General features: G+C 41.0%; 1 protein-coding gene across 3 annotated transcripts in view; it reads left to right on the forward strand.

Annotated features, from left to right (window-relative positions):
- MSANTD3 (Myb/SANT DNA binding domain containing 3) overlaps positions 1 to 15,512 on the forward strand; it is a 41,189-nt gene extending 25,677 nt beyond the window's left edge. For all 3 annotated transcript variants that reach the window (XM_019949109.3, XM_019949110.3, XM_073806342.1), the window contains 2 exons: positions 1,190 to 1,640; positions 9,873 to 15,512. In XM_019949109.3, the coding sequence (XP_019804668.1) occupies positions 1,223 to 1,640; positions 9,873 to 10,282 (828 nt within the window). In that variant the 5' untranslated portion in view covers positions 1,190 to 1,222 and the 3' untranslated portion in view covers positions 10,283 to 15,512. The remainder of the gene's footprint in view (positions 1 to 1,189; positions 1,641 to 9,872) is intronic.
- Positions 15,513 to 22,628: the final 7,116 nt, after the last annotated feature.

Below are 22,628 nucleotides of genomic sequence, written 5' to 3' on the forward strand. Positions count from 1 at the left end.
AGTATTATATTGTATATTTGAAAGTTGCTAAGAGAATAGATCTTAAAAGAAAAAAAATTTTAACTGTGTGGTGATGGATGTTAACTACATTTATTGTGGTGATCATTTCCATATGTGTGTATGTATATATATAAATAAATAAAATCGTTATGTTGTATACCTGAAACTAATGTAATGTTATATGTCAACTATATCTCAATTTTTAAAATCCATTAATTGGTAAATGGATATAGACTGTGCTACATCTATAAAATGGAATACCATTTGGTAATAACAAGGAATGAAGTATTGATACATGCTACAACATAGACAGACCTTGAAAACTTTATGCTAAGTGAAAGAAACAAGTCACAAAAGACCTCATATTGAATTATTCCATTTATATGAAATGTCCAGGAGAAAAAAAAAAGAAAAGAGAGGCACTGGACTCAAGCTCTAAAGTGTCCAGGCCCTTGCACTTCTGAAATTATATTAATTATTTACACAGAACTGTACACTTTTAAAAGTGGCCTGCCATTGTAAAGCAATTATACTCCAATAAAGATGTTTAAAAAACAGAAAAATAAATAAAATAAAATAAAAGTGGCCCTTAGACCTTAAGGATCACAGACTCCAAGCCCTCATTTTTAAGGTAAAGAAACTGAGGTTCTTCTAAGAGCATGGACCTAACGAAGGTCACAGACATAGTGATGGAAATGTCAGATCTTCTGGGGTGATTTCTGGATGATTCTGAAATTTTGGTAGTATTTACTTTATCTGTTGTATTAGATCACACAGTGGCTTCTCTTGTCTTAAGCTGTGACAAAACTTTGAGAGACCTGTTTAGTTTAAAAGCTGCCTAACATTATGAATTTGGGGAATTATCTGTTCCTTAATATTAAGCAGAAATAGATGAACACATTAGAGTTCCACATAGATGTTCAACTTTTTTTTTGCTGTCCTTTACCAGATAATCATAAAATGGTCAAGACCTACAGCAAAGGTCCTACCTGAAAATCTTCTTTTAAGTAAAAACCCCATTCCTTGTAATCTTCTGAATGTTTTCTTGAGAATACCACAATTCAACATGAGTGGAAAAGAAAGTACCGTATTTCAGACCAGGGAATCAAGTCAGGGATAGAGCGTGAGTGATTCGCTGACTTGTTTATTGCTGGAGTTGGTACTGATTGTTTCAAACTTCCTGTTCCAGGATAGCTAACAGCCAGGAGAAACGTAGTGGAAAATGCAAAACAACGAAATCATAAAACCTGCCAAATACTTCTCAGAATTGGAAAAGAGCATCCTGCTGGCTTTAGTAGAAAAGTACAAGTATGTGCTGGAGTGTAAGAAGAGCGACGCGCGAACTATTGCCCTCAAGCAGCGTACCTGGCAGGCGCTCGCCCATGAATACAACTCGCAGCCTAGCGTGTCGCTGCGGGATTTCAAACAGCTGAAGAAGTGCTGGGAGAACATCAAGGCTCGGACCAAAAAGATTATGGCCCATGAAAGGAGAGAGAAAGTGAAACGGAGCGTCAGCCCCCTTCTGAGCACCCACGTCCTGGGGAAGGAGAAGATCGCCAACATGCTGCCCGAGCAGCTGTACTTCCTGCAGAGCCCTCCCGAGGAGGAGCCCGAGTACCATGCTGATGCCGCCACCCAAGGTATAGGTGCCTGACACCCGCTTGCATGTTCTCCTTGGGTACCTGTTTGACATTGCGATTTTCAAGTCCTTCATTTTGAGGGAATTTATAAAAAAGAAACTTTCATATCAAACGACTTTCTCAATACAAAATTTCCCAATTAGATAGGACATTCAAGTCGTACATAAAAACAGAAGCTCTTATCTCATGTCTCTCTTAGAGAGATCTCAGTTATCTCTGTTATTACTTAAGAAGGAAAAATAAGGGGCTACATTAATATAGTTATTAATGAAATATCTTAGTTGCTTATCTCAATCTATCTCAAATATATTAAAGAGAACTGGAGGATTTATATTCATTCACACTATCGAATTTTTTTTTCAAAAGATAGTTTTTGAGGACCTATTATGTGCAAAGCTCTGCATTAAGTTACTCAAAATGCCACATTAAGAAAGTGAACTATTTCAAACTTAGGAAAAGTACAGAGACTAATATAGCAAACACCTATTTAGCAGTCACCCAGATTAAAAACCAGCATTTCTACCCATTATAAAATTGTGATCTGTAGTTTTGGTTTGTGCACTCTAGGAAACTTGAGAAATAATGGAAAAAAATCATTTTAGTTTTAATATACTTCCACCGAAAAGAGAAAAATGTCATACATAATTCTTGGGGAAGGAAAAGAGTGTCATATAATCAAGGCTGTAGCGATAGTGTGTCATGGCTTTAAAAAGTTGGAATTTAAGGGGCTTATTGAAATGTCTCCAGGCAAGGGCAGGGTGAGGATGCATATAGATAAATTGCCAGTAATTCCTGCCTCTTTTAAGATAGGAATGACCAGTTTATATAAAGATTGCAGTTTGCAGAAAATATCCTTGAAGCAGAGGAAGATTTCTGGGAAGGCCAGAGGGCTGTTCATAAGGTGCTCCAAGGACCCAGGAAGCAAGCATTTGCCTAGGAAAATCCGGTTCTTGGCTTGCAGGACGAGAAATTCACTTATTAGTGTCCCCAGAGTAAATTGAGCTCTGAGGGACTGGTTAATTAAAAGTCATAAGAAATTGTCTAAAACCAAGAATGTTATCCATATAGAGTGGAAAATATAATAACCAAGTGAACAGAATACATGTTTTTGATTCGCACTTTTTTTTTTCCCGTCGGCAGATCATCCTGGGAAGCTAAATTATGATCAAATGTTTGTTTTCTGATCATTTGGCCAAGGTTAAGTCTAGGGAGCCAGTTGGGCAACCATAGTGGTGAATGTCAAGAAACTCATGTATTGTTTCTCAGGGTAGGAACCCTGTGTCTGAGTTTTGATGCTTGAGCTCCCTAGCCAGGGCAGCTCCCAGAAGAGGGTGTTGATACGGACACTGCCAGCTCTCTCTCACCCCTCCTTGTTGCTGCTTCTGTGGTGGAGAGGGCCCGCTGCTAATTGAGTGTCCTTGCTTTGGAGATGTTTATAGCTTCAGCCTGTTCCTCTCCATTATGCTGGCCTTGGAGCGATTGCGTGTCTGTGAGGCAGTGGAAGGAATGGTGCTAGGGGAGGGAGGGAGGTGAATCAGCAAGGGCTGCTTTTCAAATTGCTCATATTCCCTGGGAGATGTTGCTGAGGAAGATGCTGGTGTGGACTGCATGCAGTTTACTTCGCAAATCTGTGATCTGGATGATTGTGTATTGATTTCATAGACTTATTTTAACGGGACAGTCTTATTTCCCCATTTTCAAATTCTAGGGTAGGATCTAGAAAGTCCATTCCACAGATTTTTTTTCTCTTGCTTTTTAGAGGAAAGAGTGTAGTTCATTTACTCATAAAAACAATTTCTAAATTTCTCTTGCTTTTTAGAGGAAAGAATGTAGTTCATTTACTCAAAAACAATTTCTAAATTTCCAAGAAAGCAATAAATATGGATTCTCAGTGTCCTTGCTGTAGTGACATTGCTAGAGACTCACTTGTAAAAGAGATTTATTTTAAATTGGATGTTTGTACATATATGACACATGAGACTTCTCTTTGTTGGTGATAATTAAAGTACAGCCATATGCTGCCTGGTTCCTGTTTCCAGGTCAAATGTGGAGGGCGGTGGAGAACATGCTGTTTTGTCAGTTGGGAACTGTGTCCAAAGTATCTGTAAACTCTAGTAGTTAAGGTACTGGAACGCTTTCCATACATTTAAACAGCTTTGAGGTTACCTCACTCATTTTGCATTTCAACTTAGTTTTAAGAAAGAAAAAGAAAGCTGGAATTGTTAATCATCCCTTCTGGGTCTTTCTGGGGAAGAGGTTGAAAACCTGCTGTAGGGTTATGGCTCACATTCCACTGTGTGTATTTTGACACATGGACTCTGTGTGTGTGTGTGTGTGTTCAGTTATTATCTCTACTAACTTTGTCTCTACTATCTCTCTGTCTCTACTGTGCTGTCCAGTACAGTAGCTACAAGCCACATGAGGCTGGTAAGCACTTGAAATGTGGGGAGACTGAATTGAGATGTGCTATAAATGTACACACTGTATCTCAAAGATTTAGTACCAAAAAGAGTGTCAATAAAATATCTTACTAATAATGTTTATTTTGATTAAATGTTGAAATGATAATACTTTAGATATATTGGATCAAAAATATATTACTAAAATTAATTTTACCTCTTTTTACTTCTTTAATGTGCCTATGAGAAAAATTTTTAATTACATATGTATCTCGTATTATATTTCTATTGGCCAGCTCTGTCCAAACACCTTACAGAATGCCTGTGACAGAATTAGGTGCTGAAAGATTTGTTGGAGCTTGTTAAACAGGAAGGAGCCTGACAGATTCCACTAGAGGCCTCCCTCCAACTGTTTCTTGTGTGAGATGGCTTCAGCTGTGTCATCTTTTTTTTTTTTTTTTTTTCCAGATTCTTCAATAATCTAATGTTCTATGCCCTTCAGGCTGTTAGACCTTAAGGTATCCGGGTCTGGTTATGTCCCAGTGATAACAGAGGGCCTGTTGCGTGATGTATGCCAAATACACAGTAAAATCCAGAAATTCCAAGTGCTTCTTCATTTGAACCTATTTGGCTTCTCTCCTTTGTAACAGGGGTTTGATTTTCCCAATAATGAATGACTTAAAATAAGGTGCTTAAAAATTCCACATTGAGTCTCAAGATAGTGAACAAACACTATTTTAAAATGCCCTCTGAGCCTCAGTTTCCCCTTCTGTAAAACGAAGGAGTTGGGTTTGAGTTAGTTTTGCAGACCATGCCACGGATGGGTGAACTAAATTTGCTGTCACAATCCCCAGCAGTGAGGAAGTGAGGGGAACCCAGCTGCAAATGTGGATTTGAGAGTGGGGTGGAGGGTTGAGCCAGGGCAGCAAATGGTTGGAAAACTGGCCTTCAAGAGGTCAATGTCAGCTTTGAACTTTCAAGCCTGAAAAGTATATCTTTGTCTTTTGATCTGATGATTTGGTCTAATATGATTGTCTCTCATTCCAGTGTATGTACTCACTGTAGATTTATGTACAGAACTAAATATCCCATTTATTCATGTATAAACCATAATAAAACCAGTCAGATATTTCCCCTCACCAGCAGATTTTGCATTGGAAAAGGAAAACAAATATACAAATTTCAGCAACCTCAGAAATTTCATTAAACCTGCATAGAGGCATAGTTCACTTTAGAGTTCAATTATACGTTCAAGGAATCAGTTCCTATCATAAAGACAACTACCGTAATGTCTGTGCCGTGCAAAATTATCCCCATTTATTGTGGTTCACCTGCAGACTCTACTGCCTCTGGTGAAGGCACTCAGCAAGTTCTTTTCACAAATAACACCCTTCAGGACGGCCCCTTCCTGTTTTACACAGCATTGTCTCAGAACTTGTGGCCAAAGTAATTCAAAAGCAAGCTAACGACAAACAGGGACTCCTGAGGCCAGTGGTATTGAATTAACAGGCCAGAAGGGGACCCTGTGACCTCTCCAAGAGCTGCCCATTCATAAGCTGACAAAATGTAACCTCTAAATACAAAATTCCAATTATCAAAAACAGCTGTGTCATCTTGATCACCATCCCCTGCATGCATATTCTTAGCTTTGTCAATGACTTGCTCGAAATGTACATCTGTAGTTGAACACAGTAGTCCTAAAATTTAACACTTAGGAATGTATTTGTAAAAAAAACAGTATTTTCCCTTTAAATATATTAAAACAATTTATACCCTGTAGATTTATGATCTGTGATAATTTGCCTTTGACACTTATCTTCCATTATCTTTGGGGAAGAGGTTTGCAGAACAAACTAAGGGAGCCAACAAAATTTGCTAGGGGTGGTCGGGAGGGAAGGATGGCCAGATGTCAAATACACTTAGGAAAACTAAGCTTTCAGTAGTACTCAAATATCTTGAGAGAACTTACACTTAATTCATATGCTATTATTTCTCTACTATAAAGCTATAATCCAGTAACACAGACATAGGTATGCAAAGCTATATTAAATAATGCAGACATTTCTTAATAATTTCCATTATTATCACTGTTTAGACCAATCCTATTCTTTTGGGGTGGGAACTCCAGTAGAGGGGACTGACATATTTCCAGTCATGGCACACTAGCATCATTGGTCTGGAAAAGCCCTTTTTTTGTGTGTTACTTACACATTTATTACTTTTTTATCCCCATTCACCACTTTCATTCTTTTCTTCTGCACTTTAATCATTCTAAGGTGCTTGTGTATTCTCTCACATGTTCTTGAAAGCATGCGTTGGCGTCGTGTGTGCCTATATTTTAAATTTACATGGATTAAAAATTGTGCAGTAGATACCTTCCTTTTCCTTTTGCTGCTTTTCACTTAGAATGTTTTAAATATCTATTCCCATTGCAGTGTGTAAGTCTAATTTGTTTCTTTTCGTTGATGGATAATATTCCGTAGTATGCATCCCCCACATCTTATTTATCCGTGTTCCCAGTCCGTCCTGTTTCCTTTGTTCTGCTAAGAAGAGCTGAGCTTTGGCCTGTACACAGTTTCCTTCCCATCCTTTTACTGCCTTAGTAGGTTTTCCCGATGAGCTTAAACGTACTCAAATTGCCCAAGTGGAAGAATACCCCCTCGACTGTGTTCTCTGCTCCCAGGAAAGCTTTCAGGCCTTCCTATCCATTTTGCACAAGATTGAATTGTTTTCTACTTCAGGTGGCTTTGTTTTACCTGGGAGAGAGATTACATGGTGTGTGTTTGCAGCAGGTTGCCATGCCCAGGATTGTCTTTCTCTAATTAAGAGGAGATTCTCCCCATCTGAACACTAGCTTCCATTCATTGGAGCTAATATGTGTGTGAAAGTTAATTACTCCATTGAGCTTCTCTAGTTTTAAGCCCCAGCTTCTGCCAGAGTCTTAAGAGGCCTGGCTTTTTAAATTTAAAATGCATTTGTTAGCACACATTTAAACTTAAAAAATTAGTTTTAAAACTAAAAAAATTAGTTTAAAACATAAACATGCTGTCTTCACGTTCACAACTCTAGAGAGAAATTTGGAGATCAGAATTTAGGATATACATCCATATTCTTAATAATAGATGGTTTTGTAGTTGATACAACTTGGAGATTGCCTTTTAAGACACACAAGTGATCAGCTGAGCAAGTGACACAGTGAGAGGCTAGGTGCTGTAGTAACTGAGCTTAGATTTTGGAGTTGTGCAGACCTGGACTGGAGTCCTGGTTCTTTGAACTAGCCAAATGACTTTAGATGTTGTGTTTGGTTTTCTATACTAATACCTCCCTCAGAGGGTTGCTGTAAGGATTAAATGAAGTAATGCTGCAAAGCACTAGCCTAATGCCTAGCTAGCTACTCAGAAAATGGTAGCTGCTGTCGTCATCGTCATCACCATCATCAAAAGGCTCCTAAAGCCAAGAATTACTGAGATAAAAATGAGCATTTGGCAATTGGGAGAGATGAGTAGCATCATCAGGGCATGAACTTTAAAGGCTCAGAGGAGTATTCAGAACTATCCTCTGGAATGAAATCAAAGAGAAAAGAGGCTAAAGGTACCAAAAAACGTCTAATGTGTCCAGTCTTCTTTGAAGAAGTTTCAGATCTGAGACTAGAAAGGAAACGGATGAGGTAATCCTCTTTGCATCTGATCCCATCTGAGGGATCCTATTCTCAGTGCCAAGCCTTTCCTGTTCCTTTGTCCTGTGCCTCAGCTCTCCACTCAGAACACTGTTCTTTCCACACAGTTGTGCTGTGTTGAGAGGGATGTGACCTACTGCAGCCAATTCATCCTGCACACGTTTCTTATATGCCTAGCAGTGTGTCAGGCCCTGTTCTGGGTCCTCCAGGAGGATGAACTAGAGGCAGTCTCTGTCTTCAAAGTAATCAGAGACCTGAAGGGGAGGTAGTTAAGCCGCCAGTTTTAACAAGTGCTCTGCCAGAGGTAGGCTTAGGAACCAGTGGGAGCATGAAGGAAGGACATCTAATTGAGGCTATAGCCGCTGGATTTGGGAAAGATTCCTAGGGAGACATTTTCATTATCTCTGGATGACAGAGAAGTCCTTTTAACCTCCTCTTTCAAAAGTAAGGTTTTTACCTTTTCTTTTATCTTAATTAGGGACTAGTTATGGTTGTTACCTAACCCCTTGGAGTGAAATAATCTAAATAAACAGTAGCCATTTTCCTTTTATTAACAGACTATTATGAGTTAGGTTTCCCCCAGTAGCCATTAACATTCCCAGCATCCCATCTTCTGCAATAATGGAGTGGATGTAATAATGTAATCAACTCTGTTAATAAATTGATATTATTTTTCTCCAAGGAGAGGATTCTCATCTTTGGAAATATAAATCTTCCCAAGAAGGCATTGGAGTCATAGCTAGAAGACTCCATGGGTTAGTGGGGTTAGTGGTTTCCTTATTGAAACTTCCTAATTGATACTTGTATCATTGCCCAATAAAAATACTAGTGCAAACATGGCGCCACCAAATGTGGCATCCTTTTATATCCAGAAGCTCTTTTCCCCTTTTGTTCAAAGCTTCAGCCCGTAAATATTCACTAGGCATCCACTAGGTACCAAGCAAAATAATTGGTGCCCAAGGATAAAAGAAATGATTAAGGCATGGTCCCCAAATAATACTAGAATGTGTTAAGTGCTGTAACAGAAGAGTATGTACAGAGAAAGAAGAGGGCTGAGGTTTCACAGCAAGTGGCATTGATCCTGAATGAAGTAGGGGTTAGGAGGGAGGGTGAAAGGGGAAACTGGAGTAAGAGTGTGTGTTTGCGTAAGGGAGTCGGGACAAATAGTGAGCCCAACTTTAGCTGAAGGAGCAGTGAGACAGAATTATGGGAGAAAATAAAGATTGTGGTAGGATTGGAGGGTACACAGGGTATTTTGAAGAGTAAGACAAGGAAGATAAAGGAAGGTCGGAACCACATTAAGAGGGTTACTTACGGTGGATTGGAAACAGAGCCGAAGATAGGAACCCCAGGGGAACATTTAAGTGTGAGTTCTGACAGGAGACTTAAAGAGCAATCAGAGAGGAGGCTGTAGAAAACTTAGGAGAGACCAATGGTTCAGAAGCTAATAGAGGAAAGAAATGTCAAGAAGGATTGTCAAGTGCTAGGGAGAAGTTACATACGAGGGACGTTGGAAAGTGTCTTTGGGATCTGAATATTGACCCCCAGATGGCAGTGCTTGAGGCAACAGCCAGATGTAGGAGACTGAAGAGAAGTCTGAGGAAGTTAAACCGGGGAGTGTAGGCTCATCTTTCAAGGAAGAACCTTTGTTAAGATGGCTATCCTGGGTAAGGGTTAAGACCTGTGACCAGGACCCACAGCAAAGGTGCCCTTGTGAGACTGAAATTCAGTGTTCGTGGCTGAATGAGAGTCAGAGAGGGAGAGAGACTGAGGGAGAACTTAATCTGAAAACCCACTGCTGGCCTCACACTGTGGTCTTCTGCTCACTGGGAGTCATGCACATGTCATGTTAGGATTTATATCCACATAACCAGGTCTCCAATTCTTGATAAGCACAATCTCTGACCACTGTTCCCGTAGTTCGAAGTGCCAGAAATGACATAATGAAACCCTTTATCGTTACTTCTTCAGGGAAAATTGCTCTCGATTTATGGGTTTTTGAGAAGTCAGGTGGGGCAGGGGTACCTGTGAACATGCAGACCAGAGCAGATGCTACTTCAGATCATCCTGTCGTGGGGGACCCTGTCATTTGAAATAGGATTGATTTACTCTCTGCCTGTAAAATCTTTGAACATGTTTTCTGCTACTGTTTTTCAGAATCATTTGCTGTTTCAAATAGAGAACTGTGCGATGATGAGAAAGAGTTCATACATTTCCCAGTATGTGAGGGGACCTCCCAACCTGAACCCTCGTGTTCAGCTGTCAGAATAACAGCCAATAAAAACTACAGGAGCAAAACCTCTCAGGAAGGTGCTTTAAAAAAGATGCATGAGGAAGAACACCATCAACAAATGTCCATCTTACAACTGCAGCTGATACAGATGAATGAGGTGCATGTGGCCAAAATCCAGCAGCTAGAGCGAGAGTGTGAGATGGCAGAGGAGGAACACAGGATAAGAATGGAAGTTCTCAATAAAAAGAAGATGTATTGGGAAAGAAAACTGCAAACTTTTACCAAGGAATGGCCTGTTTCCTCATTTAACCGGCCCTTTCCCAATTCACCCTAAGACGGTGGGGTGTGGCTCCCTTGTAATTAATCTGTGTTGGCAAAGAAGGCCTGGAACACGAACTTGCGGTCGGTAGCCTGTCACAGAGCTACAACTAGGAAGATGAGAGTGGTAGTAGTCACTTATTTAAGAATACATTCAGGTAAACAGCTGCACCCTATGTACCCCTGAAGTGGCAAAGAAGCTGTTCGAGTCTTCTGAAAATTATCACTATGAGTGCTATCATTCTGAATGTAATGTCTCTTAATTAGAATTCATACAAGAACCATGTGTGAGTGTTGTTGTTGTATTTTTTTAATCAAATGCAAGTGTGACTATAAAGGAGTGTGGCTGGGTTTTGTGGGTTTTTTTTTTTTTTTTTTTTTAATAGACGTCAGACCTTGTCTATCCAAATGAATGCCCTCCCATTGAAAGTGGCTGTCCTGGGAGGACACACGTTTCTCCAGTGGTGATGCTGTCGCTGAGAATTTGCTAGAGGTCTTTCGGAGCCTCCACAAGAGCTACAGCACACTTTTCATTTTGTCAATGTCATCTTTGGAGTGTGGAGTTTCTGTTTTTAAACAGCCGAACATAATGGAAGGCTCTTTTCTAATGTGGCTCATAGGCTGCCTTTTAAGTCCTTCCTTTCCCCAAAGAGGAGTTCCAAATAATGTCTCCAGCAGGTGTAGCTTTGTTGGAACTAAGGACGTGACTACCTTGAGGGAGAAACGTTCGCTTAGAGCTCTACGTTCTGTCCTGCTTGTTTTATTAAAAGACAAGACTTGTGATTTTATAGTCACACTGTGTATGTTTTTGAAAGGTGCTGCCCGCCCCCACTGTGCTACAGTTTTTGCCTTCCTGCTGTAGTTTCCTACCGACTTTGTACTACTGAGTAAATGGCTGCCCTTGTTTTTAATCTTTAGCCACCTAAGGCAAGGCCCTTCCCTCGCCATGCTCCTGGTGCTAGCTAATAGTGATGCTACGTAGTCTGCAGAGTATGCAGTTAGTATTGAGCTTTTGCAGAATCCATTACCGATATATTTGGAAACGTGGATTGATAAACGGATATTTTGACTGAGCTGTGATATAACTTCTCCTGTAGCCTAGTGTGAAAAACAGCCTTGGGAGTTGGGCATAACAGTAGCTGGAAGAAGCAAAGTGACAGTTAAGAGCCAAGGCAGGTCAGCAATTTCTGAGAATGAAAGTTCAAGGCCATGTGGTGGGGAAGGAGGAGTGTGTGTGACAGAGGCTATATAGGGAGTGTAGGACGAGGAGTCAGGGCTTGAATTCTGAGCTTGGCTCTGTCTCAAGTGCTGTGTGACCTTAAGTTACTCCATTTAGTCTTTGGCCCTGGTGTTTCCCGTCTATAGAACAGGAGAGTTGGTCTAGGTGATGGTTAGAATCTGCTACAGCTCCTTGACTGTGATTTGATCTGCACAGTCTTGGATGAGTACTGCTAACATCATGATTGTCCGGAGGACGCGGGTCAACAGGGAGAGTTTACTGCAGTGGCTAAGCTTCCTTCCTTTCATAATTTTGGAATTTGGGTCCTGGGGTCTGTATATACTAATATACTAATATATGCACTGCATAAAACTTAAGTGGATATCAATTTATTTTACACACTGATCATATTTTAAATATCTTAGAGGAACTGGTTATTTGAAGGAACCCTGTGAAGACTAGTCTTCTTTCAAAGGAAGGATGCTTTTGTAAGGATTTGTGTTCTTAATTTAGTTTTTACCAAATGGACCCTTTAGAGAAGCAGCATCTGGAAAAAGTCCCAAGCGTAACCTATTTATGGGAGACATTAGGGCAGAGAGTGGCAGGTCCTCAACACAGATGATATGGACTGAGAAAAGTTTGCCTTTGCTTCACCTATTGAGCCATCTGGAAATCTCCTTAATATGCAGATTCTGGTGGGGGGGCCTGAGATTGTGCATTTCTCACAAGCTCCCAGGTTATGCCAGTTCTGCTTGTCTGGTCACCACAATTCTGTGTAGCAAGGTTTTAGAGGACCCAGTGAACCTTTTACCTGTTCTCAAAAAAAAAAAAAAAAACCCATTAGGTTAGGTATACTTTTGTGTACAGCATTGTGCCGGATATTATTCCTCTCTCAGAATTTACCACCTAATCACACAAATAACAATGTAGAACAGCACAAAAAATGCTCACGCACATAATGGAACTATAAAAGCATCGAACTAATTCCTAACTGAACAAATAAAGGATAATTAAACCAGCAGGCTAAAGCACCTTGTTCTACTGTTAATGGTATTTACGAGTTTATAACAGTTTTCAACCTTGAGTATGCATTAGAAACAGTATTTTATAAAAAATTAGTCCCGCTGGGTCCCACTCCCAGGGGATTCTCATTCAGTTTACCTGGATTGAGGCCTGGTTCTCTATATTTTTTGGAAGCTTTCCAGGGAGTGATGATGCCCAGTTGGGATTGAGAACCACTGGTGTAGAGTTCACAAATGTGTCTCATTTGGTCCTTAGTCCTGTGAAGTCCTGCAGAAGTGAGGAAATGATGCTCAGAGAAGAACCGCCTGCACCAGGCTGAAACCTAGTGAACAGCAAAGCAGAACCTCAGTCCTAGGTCTCTCGACTCAAAAACAAATAGGCCCACCTGCCTTCCCCCACCCCATCCCTCAAAGCTATATCGTGGATTTGCTTTACCCCGAGAGCCAGATCACATCTGCAGGATACTTGTAATGCCTCCACTCATGAACAGGTACATCCCAATTCATTCCACTTTTGAGTAGTTCCTTACCTGAGGTGGAAATGCAATAATCATTTCTTGGTAGATGCTGTAGAGAATTGACCGATAAATACTAAGACACAGTTCATCATCCCCTGACCTGCCAAATAATGGACACAGCCCAGTAGGGGACATAAGACTTGTATACAGCTATCATGTACTTGATCAGGCACGTCTTCTAAAGGATTTGAAGCCTAGCAGAGAGTGAAGAAGCTTGAAGGAAAGCCTGGAGGAGGTGGCATTTGAGCTAAATCTTTAGAGTTGGTATTTTGGTAGGTGCAGATTCAGAAAGGAGAGGAACTTCACTAGATGCAAGGTCCTGTTGAAGGTTCAAGATGGTGAGACACATAATTGGGAGGACATGGGAGAACATCCAAATTAGGCAGTAACATGATCAAAACTGTGCTCCAGGAGGAAGATTAGAAGATGGAATTGAGTTTAGAGAAGACTGGAGTTCAGGAGATGAGGTAGGAGGGTTTGGTTACGATGAGATGATAGGAGCACCTAGTAAAAAACGAGGGAGACCAATGTGAAGGGCGTTGCTGAAGTGGAATCAGTCAGTCTTGGCAGCACATTGCTTTTGTTGGAGGGGATGGGTAAAGTTTTAAAGCTAGATGCCGGAAAGAATGATGCTGATTGAAATAAAGAACGGATGCATTTCTGGCTGACGTGTCCTAGGAGAGGCCTAGACATGAACTAGTGCAGTTGTTCCCACCCACTCAGCCTCAAACACCAGCACCTCCTCCCGTCTCCTCTTCGGCTGTCACCTCTTTGCTCTGGCTTCTGCCTCTTCAGCCTCCTGTGCTGCCTCTTGCACCTGTTCGTCTGACGTTTTAACCCCTCCCTGCTGGGTCCTTGTCCCTCGACTCAATTTGGTGCTCCCTCTGCCATCAGTACCTCCAGTGCAGCTGGTGGTGCATCAGTCACCATCTCTTATAATGGCTTCACACTTGAAAGAGCAGGAAAGACTATAGTTGATGCTTAACAACCAGGGGGCTAGGGGTGCCCACCACCCCCAGCTGTGGAAAATCCGCTTATAACTTTACATTCAGGCCTCTGTATCTGCAGTTCTGCATCTGGGGATTCAATCAACTGCGGATGGTGTGCTGTAGTACCCATTTATTGAAAAAAAAATCTGAGTATAAGTGGACCAGCACAGTTGAAACCCATGTTGTTCAAGGGTCAACGGGATGTCTTTTTTTATTTTTTTAAATATTTATTTATTTAATTTATTTTGGCTGCGCTGTGCCAGGTCTTAATTGCAAATTGCAACATGCGGGATCTTATTTTTTATTTTTATTTTTTTTTACTTGTGGCACGCGGGCTTCTTAGTTGCGGCATGCATGTGGGATCTACTTCCCCGACGAGGGATCGAACCCAGGCCCCTGCATTGGGAGTGTGGAATCTTACCTACTGGACCACCAGGAAAGTCCCTCAACTGGATTTCTTTATCTTGAGCTTCAATTCTTTTCTAGCTGGCATCCACAAATTTCAGGGTATTTTTTAGGTGTCCCATGTTGTGTAAAGGTACACTGGCTGAGAGGGGATGTTAATTCCCATGTATCCCTATTACAGTCTGTTTCCAAAAATCAAACATAGAATCCTACCTTATTAATGCATTAAAAATTAGCAAATATTTTAGGAACTTTTCAGGGAGAATCTTAAAATGCATTGGCTTTTTTTTTTTTTTTTTTTTTTTTAAGAAGAAAGGGAACAGAAGAAGAGAGGTATGGTGGGGCAGTGCATTTGAGTTGTCAACAGCTTCTGCAGTGTCAGGTCAATTACATCAACACTTGGTCTGGACCAGGGGAAAGGAATGGTTCTGCCTCCTGGGAATGTCAGAAGGACCTGATAATTATATTTGGCAAAGCCAAGAAGAGTGGCTCTGTAATGTCATTGCTAAGAATTACCCTTTTAATAGTATCTCTGGATGTCTGAGCTGTTCAAATGGAATGACACTTCTTTTCTGCTGTGGCTTTCATTTCTGTTGGGCTGCTTCCCAGCTGGTCCTTTTGTTCTTCCTTGCCCTTTTCTATCTTCTGCCTTCCCAGCCCTGTTTCTCCAACCCCTCCTTCTGCACCCACAGCAGTTTTCACTGTCCCCCCTTTTACAGTTGGAGTCATGTGAGAATGTGTGTAAGGGAGATACTTGCCCAAAACCAGCATATTCAACATGTGGTATCAATAAGGTGAAGTGTAGCCTTGGACTAGACAAAATATCGACCATCTGCTTCCCTGCTGCATCCGCTACTTTTGTGTTGGTGGGACCCAGGAGTCACGGAAAAGGTCACCAGTGATTCATGTCTGCGACAAATTCTTTTCTAATTGTGCCGTATATTATGCCCTTCAATACAATTTACTAATCTCTGCCTCAGTTTTTCCATCTGTGAAAGTGGTGTAATACTTATCTACCTCCCTTGAATGTTGTAAAGATTAGTCTATGTTAGTAAAGCACTTTTGAAATAAAGAGTGATGTAAAGCATTTTAATATTATTGTTGTCATTGTGATGTGGATGCCCCCCTGTAGAGATGCTGCTCTGTAGGGGAAGTACCCCATGGATACCACGGTTTAGGAACACCCAGTACAGAAAACGTCCATAACAGACACAAGAGTGATTTCTTGGTGTGTGTGAAAGTTTTCAACATAGTATTTCCTTAAACAGCCCTTTGGTTCATTTAGAATGATATTTCATTATAGAAGAGTGATTTATGTAAGATTTTTAAAGAACATATCTATTGAACCTTTATTACCCAGTATAATAGGGTTTGCAAGCTGATTATTAACCTAACAGTGCAGTTTGTCAACATTAGGTGGAAAACTTCCATTTCTACATTATCCAGATGCCCAGATTGTGCGTGAAGGTTTTTTCACTGTTGACACTGATTAGAGTGGACAGAATGGGGATCCTGCTACTTCTGAGTGAGGGGATCGCAGCTCCAGTTCCACTTGCAAAATATTCTCACAGCACCTCTAGTGTGGGGGGAAAAGACTCACCATGTGTGTTCATCAGAGTAGGGGGTTCTCTAGGCATAAACTTGGGCTCCCTTTCTTAACTCCCGATAACTGCTAAGAGATTTAATTAGGTTCTGGTCTGAATTTTCTCTTTTGTGGGTTTGTTGGGGGGAAAAAATTCCAAACCCTGTTATTTAAGAAATCGGTTATTTTTAATGAAAAGGACACCTGTTACAGTGGAACTACTGTAAATAGTAGCAGAAGTTAAGGTTCCGGTTCCTTTTTTTTTTTTTTTTTTTTTTTGCGGTACGCGGGTCTCTCACTGTTGTGGCCTCTCCCGTTGCGGAGCACAGGCTCCCGACGCACAGACTCAGCGGCCATGGCTCACAGGCCCAGCCGCTCCGCGGCATGTGGTATCTTCCCGGACTGGGGCACGAACCCGTGTCCCTTGCATCGACAGGCGGACTCTCAACCACTGCGCCACCAGGGAAGCCCCCCGGTTCCTTTTTGTCTCATCATCTGGTTTAGCTTCCAGAGTAACCAAGAAGGAAACTCACACTGGTGCTCTGCTGATGAGGTGCATGTGGTTCTAGATTTTTATCCTTGAGTCTCAAAGAGTTTTTGGATGGGCTGGTGTTACACTTTCTGCAGGAATGGAAGGTGGTCACTCTAGCCGCTCAGCCTTTGGGAAATCTGGGAGGCTGCTGGGGCCCATCTGCTCTCATGTGGTCACACTGAGCCCAAGGCTGCAGGGGCAGGAACTGCCCAGGGGAACCCCTTCTCATGGTGACGGCTGAAGTACAAGAGGGCAAGCCCACCTGTGGAAGCACATTTCAAGTTTCAGTGTCATATCTGCTAATATCTTCTTGGCCAAGGCAAGTCACGTGGCTGAGCCAAAGGTCAAGAGGAGGGAAGTAGACTCCTCTTAAGAAGGTGAGGGGAGGGTGTGAAAAATTTGAACAATAATCTAATTTACCACAGTGTCACAAGTGGGGAGGCAACGAGTGGAATACCAAGGAGTTGAGATTATATTATTAATTGAGGAACAGAGAATCTAGGGGGGAACTGCATCCCTGTTCCTTCCTCTCTTTCTTTTTTTGGAGGGGGAGGCTTTAAAATAGTGATAATAATAGAATATATGTCATAGGGATGTTGGATTAAATGAGCAATATGTATTTAGTTATATGTATTTAGAACAGAGCCTGGCACACAAACACTGTAAGTTTTAGCCACTATTTTTTTCTCTTAAGGTCATATGGCTTCTAAATGGGCCAGGGATATTTGAACCCAAGTGGCCTGGCTCTGGAGCTCATGCTTTTAAGAATCAGAATGCACAGTGTTTCTATTCAGAGCCTGAGTTCACATCTTTGCTTTGCAAAGAATGTGGCCTCCTGAATATCAGATCATCATCTGTAAAATACTTTCCAAGACTGCTATAACGATTACATGAGAATATACATATGAAAGGGCCACATAAACTATAAAATCACCCCCCCCAAATCCCTAAACCTTTCTTCTGATATTCTGTGTTACAGGACAGTCCAAGACGCTCTTCTCCCGTTACAAAACTTCACCTTAATCTCTTCCTCCAGCCTCCCCACTCTGTGACAATCCCTGAACTCACTTATCATCTTGGTTTCAGAACCAGGCTCTGTGAAATTACTTCTGTTGATCCCTCTAACTGAAGTGCTCTCAGCATCTCTACAACCCCTTCCCATCACCTGTGCTGCTGAAGTGTCACCCATCCTTCAAGGTCAAGTGACACCAGGACACGCTCCTGTAACCTGGGCTCTGGTCCCAGCTTTGCTGGTAACTCATCACTCTCTGGATTAATATAATTTCCTTGTTTGTAAATTAAGGGTGTTGGAGGAGAGGATGTCTACATTCCCTTCCCCTGTTCTAATTAGTCTAATTCTGAAGTTAAACTAATCTTTTCAATTTACTGTATGCAACACAAGTTTTCAATGTAGCATTCTCCTTAAAAGATAATGTGTACATAAATGGAATTCTAATCATGCATCCAAGTGGATCAGCCCCAAGGTTGAAAGTGCTATTTGTGAAAGTTATTATTATTAGCATAGTGATTATACTTAAACTGTTTCTAAAACAATCTAAATATAGGCAACACAAGAATTTCTATATAATGGGCACAGAAAGGTTGTTGCTTCCCAAAATGTAATTTTCCCAACAAGTTGTAACTGGCTGCTAGTTACTTTGGCTCTTTTAAATTGCCCATTTCTATAGATTATAGAATAATTCTATTTTACAGATTGCCCTATTCTAAGGCAATAATGTGCCCAGAATATGTAGATTTTTGTATTTGTTTTTAAAACTTTATCAGTTGATTTCAGTAGATGGTATCTGTTGTAAACATCCAGGGCTGCCTGAAAACCTACTTCAAATGGAAAGAAGTTAGCATTTATTGAATATTTTCTATGGGTGCTAAGAACATTCATATATTAGTTCATTTTATTCTTAAAATACTCTGCAGGAGTAGGTAATATTCCATATTTTAAAGATAATGGAATGAAGCTTGGAGAGGTTAAGTGTCTTATTCAAAATCACATACCCAAAGTTTTGGAGGTGGTTGTACAACAATGTGGATAAACTTAATGTCACTGAACTTTACACTTAAAAACAGTTAGAAGGGTAAATTTTATGGTATTTCACCACAGTAAGAAAAAAATCACATAGCTAGCTTAACTAGATTTAGATCCCGAGTTAGTATGCTTCGATTAGTCTGCTTATGGCTGGTTATGATTATCATCTGCTAGGACTGATGAGAACAGTCCTAGCAGAGAGAAACAGAGAGAAGAGCTAAGTGAGGTTAAAGGTATCAGCAACGGCAAAGGTGGTACCCAATTCTGTCTGACAGCAAGCTGAGAATCAGTGACCAAGGCAAAAAAGAGAGGTCGCCCATCAGTCTTGCCATTTAGTGCTTCTCAAACGTTAACGTGGATAAGAATCACCTGGGCATCTTGTTAAAAATGCAGATTCTGATTCAGTGAGTCTGGGCTAGGGCCAAATTTTACATTCCTAACAAGCTTCCAGGTACCAGTGATATTGATGATCTATGGACCAAACATTGAGTAGCAAGGATTTTAGATCACAGGAACTTCCAGGGCGGCTCTCTAAGTGTTTCAGATCCCTTGCATCAGAGAATCTGGGGTGCTTTCCCAAAGCAAGTTCTGCGCTCTTGCCCAGACTTGCTGAAATCAGAATCTCTGAGGGCAAGACTGGGAATCTAAACTTCTAACAAGCTTCCCTGTTGCTTGTTAGGTGTAATAAAGTTGAAGAACCACTGCTAATAGGACATCACCATAGCATGATAACAAAAATCACTTTATTTCCATTCCCATTTCCAGTTTATAAAGTCTTTTTATATCCTGTTTCTCCTGTGCCTGTACAGCAGGATAATGAAGGCGAAACAATTAGCCCCACTTTGCTGATGAGGAAACGGACACCTCCGGTGGTTAAGTGCTAGACCCAAAGGTCTTCAACTCCCAGAAAGTTTTCTTTTTATTATTTCATGGCTCTCTCTCCTACTTTACCATATCTTCACTTATAGTCCTACACAAATTAGAAGTTCTTTTATGTCTAAAAAGCTTTGCAGAGCAATTTTCTTTCTATGACGCTTTTAAAGATTTCAATCTAATTTAGCATATTAGGAAGCACAGTTTATGCTTAGAAGCATGAAGCTATCCAAGGTCATGGCAAAAAAAATGTTTGAAGTAATGAAATAGATTGCATAGAATTTTTTAAAAATCCTTTTTTTACCCCTCACCTAGATTCACCAGTTGTTAAGTTTGCTTTTCCCTCTCTTTGAACCACTTGAAAGTTGCAGACTTTGACACTTCACCCCTAAATTCTTCAGCGTGCATGTACTAAGAATAAGAACATTTTCCTACATCCACAATCCCCTTATCCCACGTTTCTCCATTATCACACTGGAGAAAATTAATATTAACTCAATAATATCTTCTATATGTAGTCTACATTCAAATTTATCCAGTTGTCTTAAGAATGTCTTTTATTGCTGTTTATTTTCTCAGATCCAATCAAGGTTTATTGCGTTTGGTTGTTTTGTGTCTTTAGTCTAATTTAATCTAGAAGAAATCTCTCTCCTTTGTTTTTCATGACATTAAATTTCTTTTAAAGTCCAGGCCTCATCAATGTGTCCCACATTCTGGATTTATTTGATTACTTCCTCGTGATTAGGTTCAGGTTAAACTTCTTTGGCAAGACTATCTTATAGATAACTTCACGTACCTCTGTTTACATAGTTTCAGGAGCCACATGGTCGAAAGCTGCCCCACCATTGGTGAGGCTAAATTTGATCACCTGGAGAAGGCAACATCTGCTAGGTCTCTCCATTATAAAGTTACTTCCTTTCACTCATAGTTAATTAGTTATATGTGGGGTGATAGTTTAAGTCTCTCTGAATATCCTGTCCCCAGCCACATTTCACCCCATGGTTTTAGCATCCATCAATGATCATTACTCAAATCAATTATTTCATGGGGATTTCAATGGTGATTAAACCAATCTTGGCCATTTGCCAGCATTTATACAGAAAGAAGGTATGCCAGATTGGAGAAAATCTGAATTTAGGTCACCTCAAGTCACGCCTGGCTACTCGGAAAGCACAGGGTCCACTTTGCTCCAACTTTCATAAGAGGCCATCTTCCTTAGAACTCCCGAGCCAGAGGTGAGTAATAAGAGGTGTTGTTTTCTTTTCCCAATGCTAATAAATGCCCACCTGAAAGGAAAGGCTCCCGATTTCCTTCTAAGCACGCCTACTCCAGGGTCCCTCTCGTGTCTGCCTCTGGTGCTGTCGATCTCTCCTGAGCGCTACTGGGGAAAATCATGTGCTTTCTCTTCCTTTATCATCAATGACCACTTCACAATTTTCTCTTCCTTCTCAAATCTGACCTCAAATTGCTGTGTAGTAGGGACTTGGGGCAGTAATCCAATTGAAAGGGAGGGGTCAGGGTACTTGATCTGAAGTGGTATCTGTTGTATATATTGCATGTCAGAAGTCAGTTTAAAGAGAAGTAACTTTTTACATAAGATTGAGAGGCTGCAACTGCTCACAGCAAAGATGGTAATGAAGATTGGGGTGGAAAGGCTGACAGAGTTGATGGAGATTACAGGGGGCCAAAGCTGCCTTCAGCTACCTTTTGATGCAGCCACTCCCCCACCCACTATCCCCACTCCACGCTGCCCTCCTTGCTCTTTGGAGAAAGAGACCCTGAAGCCAAGATCCAGGATGTTCCTCAGTGTCTCAATACCATACATACAACCCCCAACCCTACCCCCATATCAGCCTCCACTCTTCCCTCTTGTTTCAAAGAAGAAAGTGTCTTCCCTCAAAAGTCAGTCCCTCCATCCATGCTTTGAATTCCACGCCTCCTTGTCTTCTCAAGAATCTCACACATCTGATTATCCTTTTTCCTGTGTTGTATAGTCAATTCCCCCATCCCAGGATCTTTTCCATCATTGTTTAAATATTTTACAGTCTCATCTCAAAAAGTCCCTCCTCCACCCAGTCACCTCTAGCTTTGTTTCTCTTCTTCTCTTCACAGCCAAGCTGTCCAAACGTTCTGTCTCCACTTCCTACTTCCTACTCATGTCTTGGGAGGCTCCAATCTGGATCCTGCCTCTACCACTTTACCAAATGGCTCTTGCTAAGATCAACGATGACTTCAAGTGACTCTATCCATTGGACACTATTCAGTACTCGTCTTGCTTGACCTTTTAGCAGCATTTGACCAGTTAGCCATGTCCTCCTTCTTGAAACATTTTTGTTCCTTGGTCTCTGTGACCCTGTTCTTTCCCTGGTTTTCCTCCTAATTTTCTGGCAGTTCTTTCACATTTCCCTCCATTGGAATTCCTCAGGGATTCAGGCTAGACCCTCTTCTAATTTTATAGGACAGTTGACCTTTGAACAACACGGGGGTTAGGGGGACCAACCCTCCTCACAGTTGAAAATCCGAGTATAACTTTACGGTTGGCCCTCTGAATCCACAGCTCTGCGTTGGAGGAGTCAACCAACCTCATAGGGTGTAGTACTGTAGTACCTATTTATTGAAAAAATTGAGTGGACCCTTGCAGTTCAAATCCATGTTGTTCGAGGGCCAACAACAAAAAGTATATCTCATATACTTTTAAGTTGTCACACCCACTTCTATGACTTCAATTAATTTTTTCTCTGATGACTCCCACACTTACATGTCCATTGTAAATCTCTTATGAGCACCAGACTTATACATCCAACTGCTACTGGATGTCTTGTTACAGATGCCTCAGTGGCCCCTCAAACTCAGTGTGCCTACAACTGAGCTTCTCATCCTCTCTCCAAACTGGCTTTTTCTCCAGAGGTGGCTATTTTAGTAAACACCCTTGAACCTAGGGATAACCATGGCTTGATACGTTCTCTCCCTCAGCTCCCACATCTAGTTCGTCATCAAATTCTGTTGATTTTACCTCTTTAACCTGTCTAATTCATTTACTTATCCCCATCTTCCCTAGTTCAAGCCACCATCATCACTTACCCAGACCACTAATAGCTCTCCCATGGTTTTCTTGGGTACATTTTGGCTTTCCAATCCATTCTGCACACTACAGCCCAAGCTATTTTTCAACAGTGTC

This window comes from Tursiops truncatus, chromosome 6 (assembly GCF_011762595.2).
Source record: "Tursiops truncatus isolate mTurTru1 chromosome 6, mTurTru1.mat.Y, whole genome shotgun sequence".
NCBI lineage: Eukaryota > Metazoa > Chordata > Mammalia > Artiodactyla > Delphinidae > Tursiops > Tursiops truncatus.